The sequence below is a fragment of the Glycine max genome, chromosome 16, assembly GCF_000004515.6.
Source record: "Glycine max cultivar Williams 82 chromosome 16, Glycine_max_v4.0, whole genome shotgun sequence".
NCBI lineage: Eukaryota > Viridiplantae > Streptophyta > Magnoliopsida > Fabales > Fabaceae > Glycine > Glycine max.
Genome location: NC_038252.2, coordinates 11,692,821 through 11,707,088, shown reverse-complemented (window position 1 = coordinate 11,707,088; position 14,268 = coordinate 11,692,821). Strand labels below are relative to the sequence as shown.

Below are 14,268 nucleotides of genomic sequence, written 5' to 3'. Positions count from 1 at the left end.
TCTATGAGATCAAGGCAAAAGCATACTAAAATGAAGTACTAATAGCACAGAGAACACATGCAACATCATTAGATAGATATAAGAGTATTTACATCAAGTACCCCATAGGAAGAACCAACTAAGGATTTAGCCCTCCATAGCTGGGAAGCTTCTCTTACAAAGATGAAAAAAGAGAAAATGAAAGATTGGGAAGTACAATTGGTGAGGATGTCTCCTTCACCTGTAGAAACCTCACAATCACTCAAATTCTCATCCAATACTCTGCATGATAACTTCCTCTTCAATCGCTGCTGTCCCTCAGGATCTTCACACCAGAAGTTCTCTCTGCCACTCAGCCACTTAGATGAATGCTTCCAAGAATAGAGAAAACGCCAAAAATTGAGAACTCCCTTCCATTTCTGATTTCAGGCTTTAAATAGTGTTGCTGATTTTTTGTCGTTCGCTCAGCCACATTCTGGTTCGCTTACCCAAATTAAGTGACATTTGGCTTAGCACGCCTCTTCTTCGCTCAGCCTGGAGGTGCAAGTGGTGAACTTAGCAAGTTTGACTCTCGCTCAGCACACCTGTACAGGTCATCTTCTTCCAGGTTCTTCTATGCGCTCAGCCAATCATGTTGCGCCCAGAGAATTATGCGCTCAGCCAGAGGAGGATGGCTTAGCGAACTGCAAAAATCAAATTTCACCAAACTTGCTTATTTTACCTGAAATTGAAATGGAAAGGTTATTAAATACACAAAAGTGGGACACTAAGTACTTATTACCTAAATTTACCAAAAAGTACTTACAATACTAAAAAAAGAACTGTAAATGAAAGGAGTCGAATACAATTTACACAGCTTTTTTACACAAAAGTTAGTCATATTAACCGACTAACATACCCTCACAAAAGTTACACAAAAGAACTGTAAATTTACAGTTTTGTTTGTCCTCAAGCAAATAAAGAATAGCTCACTGGTCCCCAAGTGACAAAACATGCAATGATTATGTACCAATGTGTGTAACTCCCAAAATATCAGTTGCATGATAACAAATGAAACAAAAATGCCTTTATCAATTGCTTTTCACAAGGCATGCAGTTTTTCATAGAAAAGAACATGTTAGCAAGCAACACAACTAAATAAAGCTAGGTAGGAGACAAGTGTCATGGAAAGATGCTTAGCCGAAATCAAACAGTTTCTGTTTCACTCAAGCATAAGTGTTTAAGCTTTTTATCAATAACGACTAGCAAGAGGTCCAATCTTTGAACTTCATCTCATGTCATAAAGTCAGAAATGCATAAATTGAATCAGAAGGACTTTTATTGGCTTGTAATGAGGCTGGGCTACAAAAATATTAGTTTTTCTAGGAATCAAAGGCTTAAATTCTAAGAGAGCACAAATCCTAGACTTAACCAATTAGTCTTTTTAATATACTCAGCTTGCTCATTAGCCTTTCACTTGACTTGTTCTAACAACACACTCACTTATTTGAACTCTTTTCTTTTTTTTTGTATTTATTTATTTGTTGTGTGTGTTGTTGTTTCTTACCTTTAAACATTAACCATCAAACAGACTCCCCCAAATTTGGGGTGAAATTGTCCTAAACCAATGTGCCCTCTTAAAACCTAAGCAAGGTAAATAGGAATTTGATCGAGGCCGTACCCGAATCAAATAAACATGAAAATGCAGTAACTAGGAAGTGATCCTAGGTCGTTTCCCAACGAGCAGTGACAAGCCAAATGTTCATAATATACTTGCAGTAACAGTAACGATGGGGGGGGGTTTGGTTGTTTGGTAATTAAAGAGCAGAACAAATAAAATGGAATACGAAACTACTAATATTAAAAACGGGTTGTTTCCTCTGATTCAGAAGCCACTCTCTTATCCTGGGTTATGGAGAATTCGTCCCTAACAGTCAACCGCTTAATCCAACCCTATTTCAATTTACTAAGCGAAAATCAACTTAGGGTTTTCAATACGTGATTAGGCACCACATACACCAGTTAGCCCTTCGTCCATTAAGCATGAACGCAAGTTAGGCTCAGAGGCAATTAATCGAACACGAAGCGTGCACTGATTAATATTCACGAAATTGGGATAACTGGTGAAGGGAAAACTGCCAGGAAACCACATTACAAACGAAACCTCAAAGAGAGTTGGGCTTCGTCCTCAAAAGGAAACAACACCACAAAATCTAGCCTTCCATGGATTCAAACAGAAAACGCAAATGAAACATGAAGCAGAAACGTAAATGAACAAGAACGTAAATGAAAAGAAACGTAAATGAACAGAAACGTAAATGAACGTAGAAGAAGAAGCAAGAATGAACTCGTAATTAGAAGCAGAAAACGGAAATTTGCATTAAGAACGAAAACTGTAACAAGGGAACAGAAAAACGTGAAAACCTAAAACCAAAGCTCTGAATAATGAAAATAGCCTAGCAGAATAGAATGCCCTACACGAATCCCAAGGCAGCTATTTAAAAAGAGTCACTCAAAGTCACTGGGCCCTATTACAATACTCTGGTCCAAAACGAAATAAACACTGAACAACCTAAAATAAAATTGCGAAATTTCCTAATTAGAAATTAACTAAGGTAAGCGCTGCTTTATTTGCCCTCTTCAAGTCCACAACCAAAATCCGGATTAAGCCCAATGTTTCATTAATTCCTGAAATTAGATTAAAAACATCAAATTAGCTAAATGAGCCCAAATAATAAAACTGCCTAATTAATTGACAATTAAGACCAATCAAAAATTAAAATGGTGCAAAAAGGGTTTAGAAAATAGAAGAAAATGATGGCACATCAAAACCCCCCATACTTAGCCTTTTGCACTCCTGGGCAAAATGAAACAAAGAACAAAATCCAAGGATATCAAAGGGAGACAAACAAAAACATTCACATATTTCTCAATGAACATCAAGGAATGAAAGGAATGGGTAACATCTAACATAAGGAGATCCAAAAAGTCAAGACATTCATGAAAATCATCCAAGCAACCCAATCATGGCAAAATAGTTAATCAGCTCAAGAATGAAAAGTGATAAAGCCTCACAAGATATACACTCTATCTCTCAAGTGTCTAGGCTACTATTTACCCTCAAAGCACCCATGAAAGCAAACACCACATAAACTTGGCAAGATTCTAAAATTGACAATCAACCCATAAACACAAGCACATGAGGATCAAAAGGTCTTTTAAGGTTGTAATGGGGCCAAGGACAAGGTATGGAGAAATATGGAATAAGTGGCTAAATCCCAAAGGAATAGAGGAGCAAAGGGGAATAAGTGCATATTAAGAAAAAAATAAGAAAATAAAAAGAAGTAAAGATAAAAATTAAACATGAAGAGTAGAACCAAGAGTTTCATCATTCTTGTGCCATTTAAGATCTTATTCACTCAACTTTATTGCTTTTCTTTTTCTTTTTTCGAATTTTTTTTTTTAGATTTTTTTTTTACTCTTTAGCCTTTGAGAAACAACATTTCATTCAGCATGTCCAACATTTAACCAATATACAATGTACATCAAGTATGGCCCAAAATACATCATGAAGCATAGCAAACAAAACAAGTTGTCCAATGAACAAAAACCCCCCACACTTATTCCCAAAACAATTCCAAAGCTCCAAAATTCCTTAAGGATATGGTAATATCATGGTTTTTCACTTAAGGCTTGTAGTGAGCTTCAAAACAAGGAAAGGGAAACAAGGCTCAAAAGGGCTATCAAAGGAATTAATTCAAGGTAAGTCCATTTGGCTAGAAGCTTATAAGAACAAAATTGCCTTAATCATTTCCAAATATGCATGTGAATTAGGACGCATCAACAAGAATCAAGCCAAGGCTATTGTGCAAGCAATCAATGGGGCAAAACACACCAAATGATTATAATGATGGATGGCTCAAATTCTCACAAAGGTAAAATCATCACTTTCAAATTTAGTTTCAAAACTATCATGACATGTAGAGAAGAATCAAGGATTTCAAGTCACAAAATGTCAAGAACTTTTATTTTCAAAACAATTACCCATTTCTTGAACATATCCTATAATTCAAAGAAAAACATGCAAAGTCGTACGTGCACACGAAATTGACCCAAAATATTAAACTGAAAATCCGACGAAACTAACAACATTAACAAATTAACACAACTAACAAATTAACAAAACCAACAAAACTAGCAAAACCAAAGAACACTCCCCCCATACTTAAACAACACATTGTCCTCAATGTAGCACAATTAAAAGATTAAAAACAATTAAATCATCAAAGAGAATCAGACAAGTGTAATAAAAGCAAAGAAGGAGATAGGAAAAGAAAAACTCCCTAAGTCATGGTGGAGGAAGAGTAGGGTGGAGTAAGGAAGTCTCTTCCACCACTACGTCCACTAAAGAAGGGTTCGTGAGGAATGGCTTAAGTCGATGTCCGTTGACCTTGAAGCTCTTGTTTGTGGAGTCGCTTTTGATCTCAACTGTACCATAAGGAAAAACATTAGTAACAACAAAAGGACCAATCCACTTAGACCTCAACTTACCACTCATGAGTCCAAGCCTAGAATTATACAATAACACTTTTTGCCCAACCACGAAGTCTTTTTTAACTATCATGCTATCATGGAACTTCTTGGTCTTTTCTTTGTAGAACTTGGCATTCTCGTAGGCTTCTAGGCGGATTTCATCTAACTCACTCAGTTGCAACTTCCTTTCCTCGCCAACTTGATCCATAGAGAAGTTGCAAGTCTTCACTGCCCAGTATGTTTTGTGCTCAATTTCCACTGGAAGATGACATGCCTTTCCAAAGACAACCCGATAAGGAGACATTCCTATGGGTGCTTTGTAGGCAGTCCGATGTGCCCAGAGAGCATCATCAAGCCTGGTACTCCAATCTTTCCTGCTTGGCTGCACAATCTTCTCTAGAATTCTCTTGATTTCCCTATTAGAAATTTCTGCCTGTCCATTAGTCTGGGGGTGGTATGGTGTGGATACCCTGTGTACCACCCCGTACTTTTTAAGCAGGGCATGCATTGTCCTGTTGCAAAAATGGGTTCCTTGATCACTAACAATTGCTTTAGGTACTCCAAACCTGCAAAACAGATTAGACCTGACAAAGTCTGCGACAACTTTAGCATCATTAGTTCTAGTGGGCTTGGCTTCCACCCATTTTGAAACATAATCAACTGCAAGGAGAATATAAACATAACCAAAAGAGACAGGAAAAGGACCCATGAAATCTATACCCCAGACATCAAACACCTCACCGAATAGCATAGGTTGCTGAGGCATTTGTTGTCGCCATGTCAGTGTATTTCCTGCTCTCTGACACTGCTCACAAGTGCTGTAGATCTTCCACGCATCTTTAAAGATGGTGGGCCAATAAAAACCACAATCAAGCACTTTGCGAGCTGTCCTTTGAACACCCAGATGACCTCCCGGTGTGGAAGAATGACAGAACTGCAGGACTGAGTCAGTCTCATGATCTGGAATGCACCGTCTAATGACCTGATCACTGCACAATTTCCACACGTAGGGGTCATCCCAAATAAAATGCTTAGCATCACTTTTAATCTTATCTTTTTGGGCCTTAGATGCTAAGGGAGGAAAAACAGAGGCAACTAAATAATTGACAATGTTAGCAAACCAGGGAGTAGAAAGAGAGTCAGAAATACTATACAATATATACAAATGATCATCCGGGAAATCATCCCGAATAGGTGAATCTGCATCAGAGACACGTTCGATCCGACTCAAATGATCAGCAACTAGATTTTGTGCTCCGCTCCTATCACGGATCTCCAAGTCAAACTCTTGGAGCCAGAGCATCCATCGGATCAACCTAGGCTTAGAATCAGCCTTCTTCAACAAGTACTTTAGAGCTGCATGGTCAGTATAAACAATAATGCGAGTACCAAGCAAATAAGATCGAAATTTTTCAAGAGCAAAAACTATGGCTAGAAGCTCTTTCTCAATAGTAGTATAATTTGCTTGGGCAGCATCTAAAGTCCTAGAAGCATAATATATCACCCTGGGCAATTTATCAATTTTTGAGCAAGGACAGCCCCCAATGCATAATTTGATGCATGACACATAAGCTCAAAAGGGGCTGTCCAATCGGGTGCCTGGATGATGGGGGTGGTAGTCAACGCTCTTTTGAGGCAATCAAAAGCCTCTTTGCATTTGTCATTAAAGTCAAACTCCACCTCCTTTTGCAACAAGTTGGACAGTGGAAGGGCTACTTTGCTAAAATCCCTTATAAAGCGCCTGTAGAATCCTGCATGACCAAGAAAAGATCGCACCTCTCGCACACAAGAGGGGTAAGGCAATTGTGAAATAACAGAAATTTTTGCAGGATCTACTTCAATACCCTTATTGGAAATAATGTGGCCTAAAACTATACCTTGCTCAACCATAAAATGACATTTTTCAAAATTTAGAACAAGGTTAGTTTCAATGCATCAATTCAAAACTTTTTCCAAACTATTCAAACAACCATCAAAAGAGGATCCATATACAGTGAAATCATCCATAAACACCTCTATGCAATTTTCTAAAAAATCACTGAAAATACTAATCATGCACCGCTGGAAGGTACCAGGGGCATTGCACAGGCCGAAAGGCATCCTCCTATAAGCAAAAGTGTCGAAGGGGCAGGTGAATGTGGTCTTTTCCTGATCCTCAGGAGCAATAGTAATTTGCATATAACCAGAAAAACCATCAAGGAAACAGTAGTGGGATTTACCTGCCAGGCGTTCAAGCATCTGGTCAATGAATGGCAGGGGAAAATGGTCCTTTTTGGTAACCTGGTTCAGCCTTCTATAGTCAATGCAGACTCTCCAACTGTTCTGCACCCGAGTAGGAATCAGCTCCTCCTTCTCATTTCTGATCACTGTGAGGCCAGTCTTTTTCGGGACTACCTGGACGCGACTCACCCATTGGCTGTCGGAGATAGGATAAATGATTCCAGCTTGCAAAAGCTTGGTTATCTCCTTCTTCACTACATCAAGAATCACCGGGTTGAGTCTTCTCTGTGGCTGTCTTACTGGTTTAGCTCCATCCTCTAAATTTATTCGATGCATACATGTGGATGGGCTAATACCAGGAATGTCCGCCAGGGTCCAGCCTATAGCCTTCTTATGCTTCTTGAGAACTGACAACAACTTCTCCTCTTGCTCATCAGCAAGGGAGGCAGATATAATCACTGGAAAACTCTTGCTATCATCCAAGTAAGCGTATTTTAAATTTGATGGCAGAGGCTTCAATTCTGGTGTGGTCGGCTGGACAGTGGTAGAAGGAGATGGTTTCTCAGCCTTTACCTCATAAAGAAAGTCAGAGGTATGTGTACTTCCTGAAACATGGTTAGTCCTATCTGACTCTATAAAATCAATCTCAAGAGGTAAAACACCACCACCAGGCATGCAATCAATATCACTTTCAGATTCACTCTCAGCATCAAATTCAGACATATGATCAAATACAATTTCAGACTCAATGCATGAAGAGTGAGAGGCATGCAGATTAGAATAAAGATCAATCATGTATTCATCAACAACATGGTCAATTATTTCAGCACGAAATACAGAAAGATCTTCAGATGGGTATTTCATAGCATCCAGAATATTAAAATGAACAGTTATATCACCAAACTCCATGGACAGTGTGCCTGCATAAACATCTATCTTAGTTCTAGCAGTTTTCATAAAGGGTCTGCCTAGAATGATGGGAACTGATCCTTGAGAAAATCCATCTTCCATATTCAAGATATAAAAATCAACAGGGAAAATCAGTTCACCAACTCTAACTAAGACATCTTCTATGAAACCAACAGGATAGGCAACACTTCTATTAGCTAAATGAATTACCACATCAGTTGACTGCAAGGGACCTAGAGATAGAGAATTAAAAATCGACAGAGGCATAACACTAACAGAGGCTCCTAAATCTAGCATGGCATTGTCAAACTTACTATTCCCTATAATACAAGGTATGCTGAATGTACCTGGATCTTTGCATTTTTCAGGAATTTGAGGAACAGATTTACTAATCAATGCGGAGACATTTCTGCCCATGCTAATGCATTCACTTCCTTTAAGCTTCCGCTTATTAGTGCACAGCTCCTTCAAGAATTTGGCATATCTTGGAATTTGCTTTATTGCATCCAACAGAGGTATGTTTACCTCTACTTTTCTAAACGTTTCCAAGATCTCTTTCTCTGCCTCTTCCATTTTTTTGTTGGAAACTGCTCTTGGAGGGAATGGAAGAGGGGGAATGTGCTGCTTCTGCAAATCAGAATTACCTGTGGAAGAAGATTCACCTGCACAGAAATTGTTAGGTAGATTTTTGTCATCACCTTTTTCTGGAATAGAGTGAAGTTTGGCAGGTTCATTTGCAGATGAGGAAGGTGCTACGGGTTGAGGTCCTTGACACTGCTTTCCTGACCTCAATGAAATGGCACTGACATTTTTGGGATTTTGGACAGCTTGAGAAGGCAGCTTGTCAGAATTCTAGGACTATTGTTGATTCAATTGGGTAGCTAATTGTCCCATCTGATTGGTTAAGCTCTGAATGGAGGCTCTGGTCTCTTGCTGAAACTGCATGTTCTGCATAGTCATTTGCCTCACAAGTTCTTCGAGGGAAGGTTGTGGAGGGGCCTCAACTGTTGGCTGTTTCTGGGGTTGTTGCTGTTGTTGGATTGGTGGAGGAATGTATGGTCTGCTTGGGCCAACAGCATTTTGGAAGGAAGGAGCAGGCTGCTGTTGTTGTTGCTGAGGGCTGGACCATCTGAGGTTAGGGTGATTCCTTCATCCAGGGTTGTATCTGTTGCTGGAAAGGTCATAATTGCTCTGCTGTGGTTGATTTTGCTGCTGAGGTTGAGGAGGTCTATTGTAAATATTTGCAGCATAAGCTTCAGGTTGCTCAATTGCTCCAGGTTGCTGCATGGAAGGGCAAAGGTCTGTATGGTGGTCAGCAGAGGAGCACAAACCACAAACCCTTGCGACAGGTACAGATTTCTGATTCAAGGCCAGCTGGGTTACCAAGTTGACCAACACATCCAGTTTGCCTTCAAGCTTCTTAGTTTCTGATGATGCAGATGGGTTTGTAGCTACCTCATGCACTCCTCTAATGACTATGGCATCATTTCTGGCGCTAAACTGTTGGGAGTTGGAGGCCATCTTCTCAATTAAATTTCTGGCTTCAGCAGGGGTCATGTCTCCAAGGGCTCCACCACTGGCATCATCTATCATACTTCTCTCCATATTACTGAGTCCTTCATAAAAATATTGGAGAAGAAGCTATTCTGAAATCTGATGGTGGGGGCAACTGGCACATAGTTTCTTAAATCTCTCCCAGTACTCATACAGGCTCTCTCCACTGAGTTGTCTAATACCTGAGATATCCTTCCTGATGGTTGTGGTCCTGGAAGCAGGGAAAATTTTTTCTAAGAATACTCTCTTAAGGTCATCCCAGCTCGTGATGGACCTTGGAGCAAGGTAATACAGCCAGTCCTTTGCCACTCCTTCTAATGAATGAGGAAAAGCCTTCAGAAATATGTGATCCTCTTGGACATCTGGGGGTTTCATGGTGGAGCAGACAATGTGAAATTCTTTCAAATGTTTGTGCGGGTCTTCACCTGCAAGGCCATGAAACTTTGGAAGCAAATGAATCAGTCCAGTTTTAAGAACATATGGGACATCCTCATCAGGGTATTGGATGCATAAGCTTTCATAGGTGAAATCAGGTGCAGCCATTTCCCTTAGAGTCCTCTCACGAGGTGGAGGTTGTGCCATGTTCTCAGAATGTGCAAAATCAGAATGCTCAGAATCAGAATGCTCAAAATTATAATGCTCAAGATCAGGATGTTCAAAATCACCAATAACAGAATGCACAGATTCACCAGTTATGGAATGCTCAGAATGATCAAAAGGTATAAAATGATGCCTAACTAATCTATGAAATGTCCTATCTATCTCAGGATCAAAGGGTTGTAAGTCAGATGGATTGCCTCTAGTCATACACTACATTCAGCATGCACACAACTAGTTGCCTTGTCATGTAAATAAAGGTGTAGGTTTGAACTACAGCTACCCTCAAATGATATCCAAATGACTTGAAGTTTTGTGAGCAACCTTATAAAATGATGAGAAGATAGCACAAAAAATTTCAGACAAAAATTCAAAGTCTAACTATGAAAGCTAAAATTGGTAGGTTAAGAAAAATAAGTGAATAAAACTTGAAAAATAAAAAACTTTTGACAGAATCGCTTTTTTTGGATGATGTATGGCCGGCTGCCACGGCATAGGAAATTTTTTTCTACCCCAAATGCATATATAATAATTGCGATTCTGATAACCGGAGCAAAAGTTATGGCCGTTTGAAGTTTTGACAAACACAAAATTTGCTAGTTTTTTGGAACTTTCAAATCTGACCAAACTAAAGGCTCTAGCTATTTTTCCCACAAAATATGGATTAAAAGAAGTTACCACAAAAAAATTCAGCCAAAAATAACAACCCTAGCTACTAAAACAAAAAATCCCAAATAATTCAGCATGGGTGGTCGCTAAAATCCGTCTCTAATTAATTTCTACTACTACTCTGTTTTTCCGCAAGCTGATTTCTACTACTACTCTGTTTTCAAGCACAATCTTCACAGCAAAACACCCAAGACTGAAACAGGGGAAACGCTTAATGGGAAAACTGAAACAGAACACACATTAAACAAAATACCAGGACACTAAACAACACTAACACACATACTAACACAATACTAACAATTAAACATAAAACACGAAAGGATTAAACACACAACACTAGCTAGCTATTATGAACCTTTGGACACTGCTCCCCGGCAACGGCGCCAAATTTGATCGAGGCCGTACTCGAATCAAATAAACATGAAAATGCAGTAACTAGGAAGTGATCCTAGGTCGTTTCCCAACGAGCAGTGACAGGCCAAATGTTCATAATATACTTGCAGTAACAGTAACGATGGGGGGGGGGGTTGGTTGTTTGGTAATTAAAGAGCAGAACAAATAAAATGGAATACGAAACTACTAATATTAAAAACGGGTTGTTTCCTCTGATTCAGAAGCCACTCTCTTATCCTGGGTTATGGAGAATTCGTCCCTAACAGTCAACCGCTTAATCCAACCCTATTTCAATTTACTAAGCGAAAATCAACTTAGGGTTTTCAATACGTGATTAGGCACCACATACACCAGTTAGCCCTTCGTCCATTAAGCATGAACGCAAGTTAGGCTCAGAGGCAATTAATCGAACACGAAGCGTGCACTGATTAATATTCACGAAATTGGGATAACTGGTGAAGGGAAAACTGCCAGGAAACCACATTACAAACGAAACCTCAAAGAGAGTTGGGCTTCGTCCTCAAAAGGAAACAACACCAGAAAATCTAGCCTTCCATGGATTCAAACAGAAAACGCAAATGAAACATGAAACAGAAACGTAAATGAACAAGAACGTAAATGAAAAGAAACGTAAATGAACAGAAACGTAAATGAACGTAGAAGAAGAAGCAAGAATGAACTCGTAATTAGAAGCAGAAAACGGAAATTTGCATTAAGAACGAAAACTGTAACAAGGGAACAGAAAAACATGAAAACCTAAAACCAAAGCTCTGAATAATGAAAATAGCCTAGCAGAATAGAATGCCCTACACGAATCCCAAGGCAGCTATTTAAAAAGAGTCACTCAAAGTCACTGGGCCCTATTACAATACTCTGGCCCAAAACGAAATAAACACTAAACAACATAAAATAAAATTGCGAAATTTCCTAATTAGAAATTAACTAAGGTAAGCACTGCTTTATTTGCCCTCTTCAAGTCCACAACCAAAATCCGGATTAAGCCCAATGTTTCATTAATTCCTGAAATTAGATTAAAAACATCAAATTAGCTAAATGAGCCCAAATAATAAAACTGCCTAATTAATTGACAATTAAGACCAATCAAAAATTAAAATGGTGCAAAAAGGGTTTAGAAAATAGAAGAAAATGATGGCACATCAGAATTACAACTCAAGGCTCACGGTTCAATACAATTACAGTTTAGCTCAAAGATGGGTGAAAATGATATAATCATTGATAACAACTAAGCTTTTGGTCAAGTGGCTTGTATATACAACAATGGCCTTCATCATTTCCAATTCATACATTTCATTATAAATTTCAGAGATTGATGCAAAAATTAATACTCTATGCTAGTCGTTCTCTCAACAATTAAGTTCATACTCTCACCGGTTTATTATCAAGCTTTTCTTTCACAATCAACATGTCTACTGACTAACATTTCTAACTGTGAGCCTACTTTCTTGTTCTTTCTCATCTAACATACACACTTGCTCAACTCTTGATAAAAAAACACTCTTCATTTCAATCATGCATTCATTCTACAATCAATTCACAACACCAATTCCACAAAAAGATCAAGTGTTTGCACTGCATACTCAGAGAATCAAGTTAAGTTGTTCAGTATGCTTCAAAACATGCATACTAATTATCCACAGAAAGACAAATATATAATTATAAATATAAACCAAAATCACCAAAAACAATGTACTAAAACTATAATAATTATAATAATTTCCAAAAAGGAAAAATAAGGAATTTAGAATTCCTGTGACTAGTCCCGTGTGCCCTGTGTGTCCTGCATATCCTCCTCATCTGTCAGATGTAAAACTGGGGTAGCTGGAGGAGTGAATGACAGTCTCAGGACTAGCATGGTAGGGTCTTCTGGCATCTCCATGATGGGTGTAGGAGGATCTGCTACTTGCTGAGCAAAAGATAGGTCCATCCCTACTGAGAGTGGATCTTCTGGGGTCTGTGGTGTCCTTTTAGGAGTAGTAGCCTCTTGTCTCAACTGTGACTCACCTGCTTCAACAGTCTCATTGATCGAGGCCGTACCCGAATCAAATAAACATTAAAATGTAGTAACTAGGAAGTGATCCTAGGTCGTTTCCCAACGAGCAGTGACAAGCCAAATGTTCATAATATACTTGCAGTAACAGTAACAGTAACAATGGGGGGGGGGTTGTTTGCTTTTGTAAATTAAACAGCGAATATATGTGAATTAGAAAATATCAGAATTAAAACACGTTGCTTCCCCTTGATTCACAAGCAAGTCTCTTATCCTAGGTTACGAGAGTTTATCCTTTATCAGTTTAACCACTTAATCCAACCCTAAATTAAATTACTAAGCGAAATTCAACATAAGGCATTCATTATGTGATTAAGCATCACATACACCAATTACTCATAATCGATCATTAAGCATGAACGTAAATTAAGCGCAGAGACAATTAATCAAGCACTAAGCATGCATGAATTAAAAGCAACAAATTCAAAGTAATTAGTGAAGAGGAAAAAACTAAACAGAATTTAACAGTAATAATAGAACCTCAAAGAGAACTGTGCTTGATCCTCAAGGGAAAACAACGTTGCGGACTTAGCCTTCCATTAATCAAATAGAGAATGAAATTTTAATGATAAAACTAAAAGTCTGAACTGGAATTGTAAAAAAACGAAATTAAAAGAGAAAGAGAAGAGAGCCTAAAACTAAAAACGAAAAATAGAAGAGAGAGAGGAGAGAGAGAGTCTCCCGCGAGGGAGAGAGGGGGTCCCTAAACTAGAACCTTGGTGCTGTTATATAGTTTTTTCCAGCCCCAAAGCTTACAAATATGTTTTAAATCCAAGCCCATAAGTAAAATCAAATCAAATCTAGATAAGATAAGATAAGATAAGATCTAGATGAAATAATATCTAGATGAGATCAAATCTAAATAATATCTAGATAAGATAAGATCTAATTTTATAGAATAAATTAGTCTGCCCTCTTCAAGTCCAAGCCCAATTCTAGATTCAAGCCCAATGCTTCATTAATTCCTGAAATTAGATTAAAAACATCAAATTAGCTGAATGGGCCCAAATAATAAAACTGCCTAATTAATTGACAATTAAGACCAATCAATAATTAAAATGGTGCAAAAAGGGTTTAGAAAATAGAAGAAAATGATGGCACATCAAAACCCCCCATACTTAGCCTTTTGCACTCCTGGGCAAAATGAAACAAAGAACAAAATCCAAGGATATCAGAGGGAGACAAACAAAAACATTCACATATTTCTCAATGAACATCAAGGAATAAAAGGAATGGGTAACATCTAACATAAGGAGATCCAAAAAGTCAAGACATTCATGAAAATCATCCAAGCAACCCAATCATGGCAAAATAGTTAATCAGCTCAAGAATGAAAAGTGATAAAGCCTCACAAGATATACACTCTA

At 38.3% G+C, this 14,268-nt stretch overlaps 1 protein-coding gene and 1 non-coding gene across 2 annotated transcripts in view; one reads left to right on the top strand and one right to left on the bottom strand.

The window, feature by feature from the left end:
• LOC121173676 (uncharacterized) overlaps nt 1–12,778 on the bottom strand; it is a 36,512-nt gene extending 23,734 nt beyond the window's left edge. Inside the window, exons 1-2 of the mRNA XM_041010342.1 lie at nt 12,622–12,778; nt 12,390–12,423 (exon numbers count right to left, since the gene is read on the bottom strand). Of these exons, the coding sequence (XP_040866276.1) occupies nt 12,390–12,423; nt 12,622–12,778 (191 nt within the window). The remainder of the gene's footprint in view (nt 1–12,389; nt 12,424–12,621) is intronic.
• LOC121173781 (small nucleolar RNA R71) lies at nt 9,272–9,378 on the top strand. The gene has a single exon (XR_005889148.1). It is a non-coding gene; the product is annotated as a small nucleolar RNA R71 (small nucleolar RNA).
• Nucleotides 12,779–14,268: the final 1,490 nt, after the last annotated feature.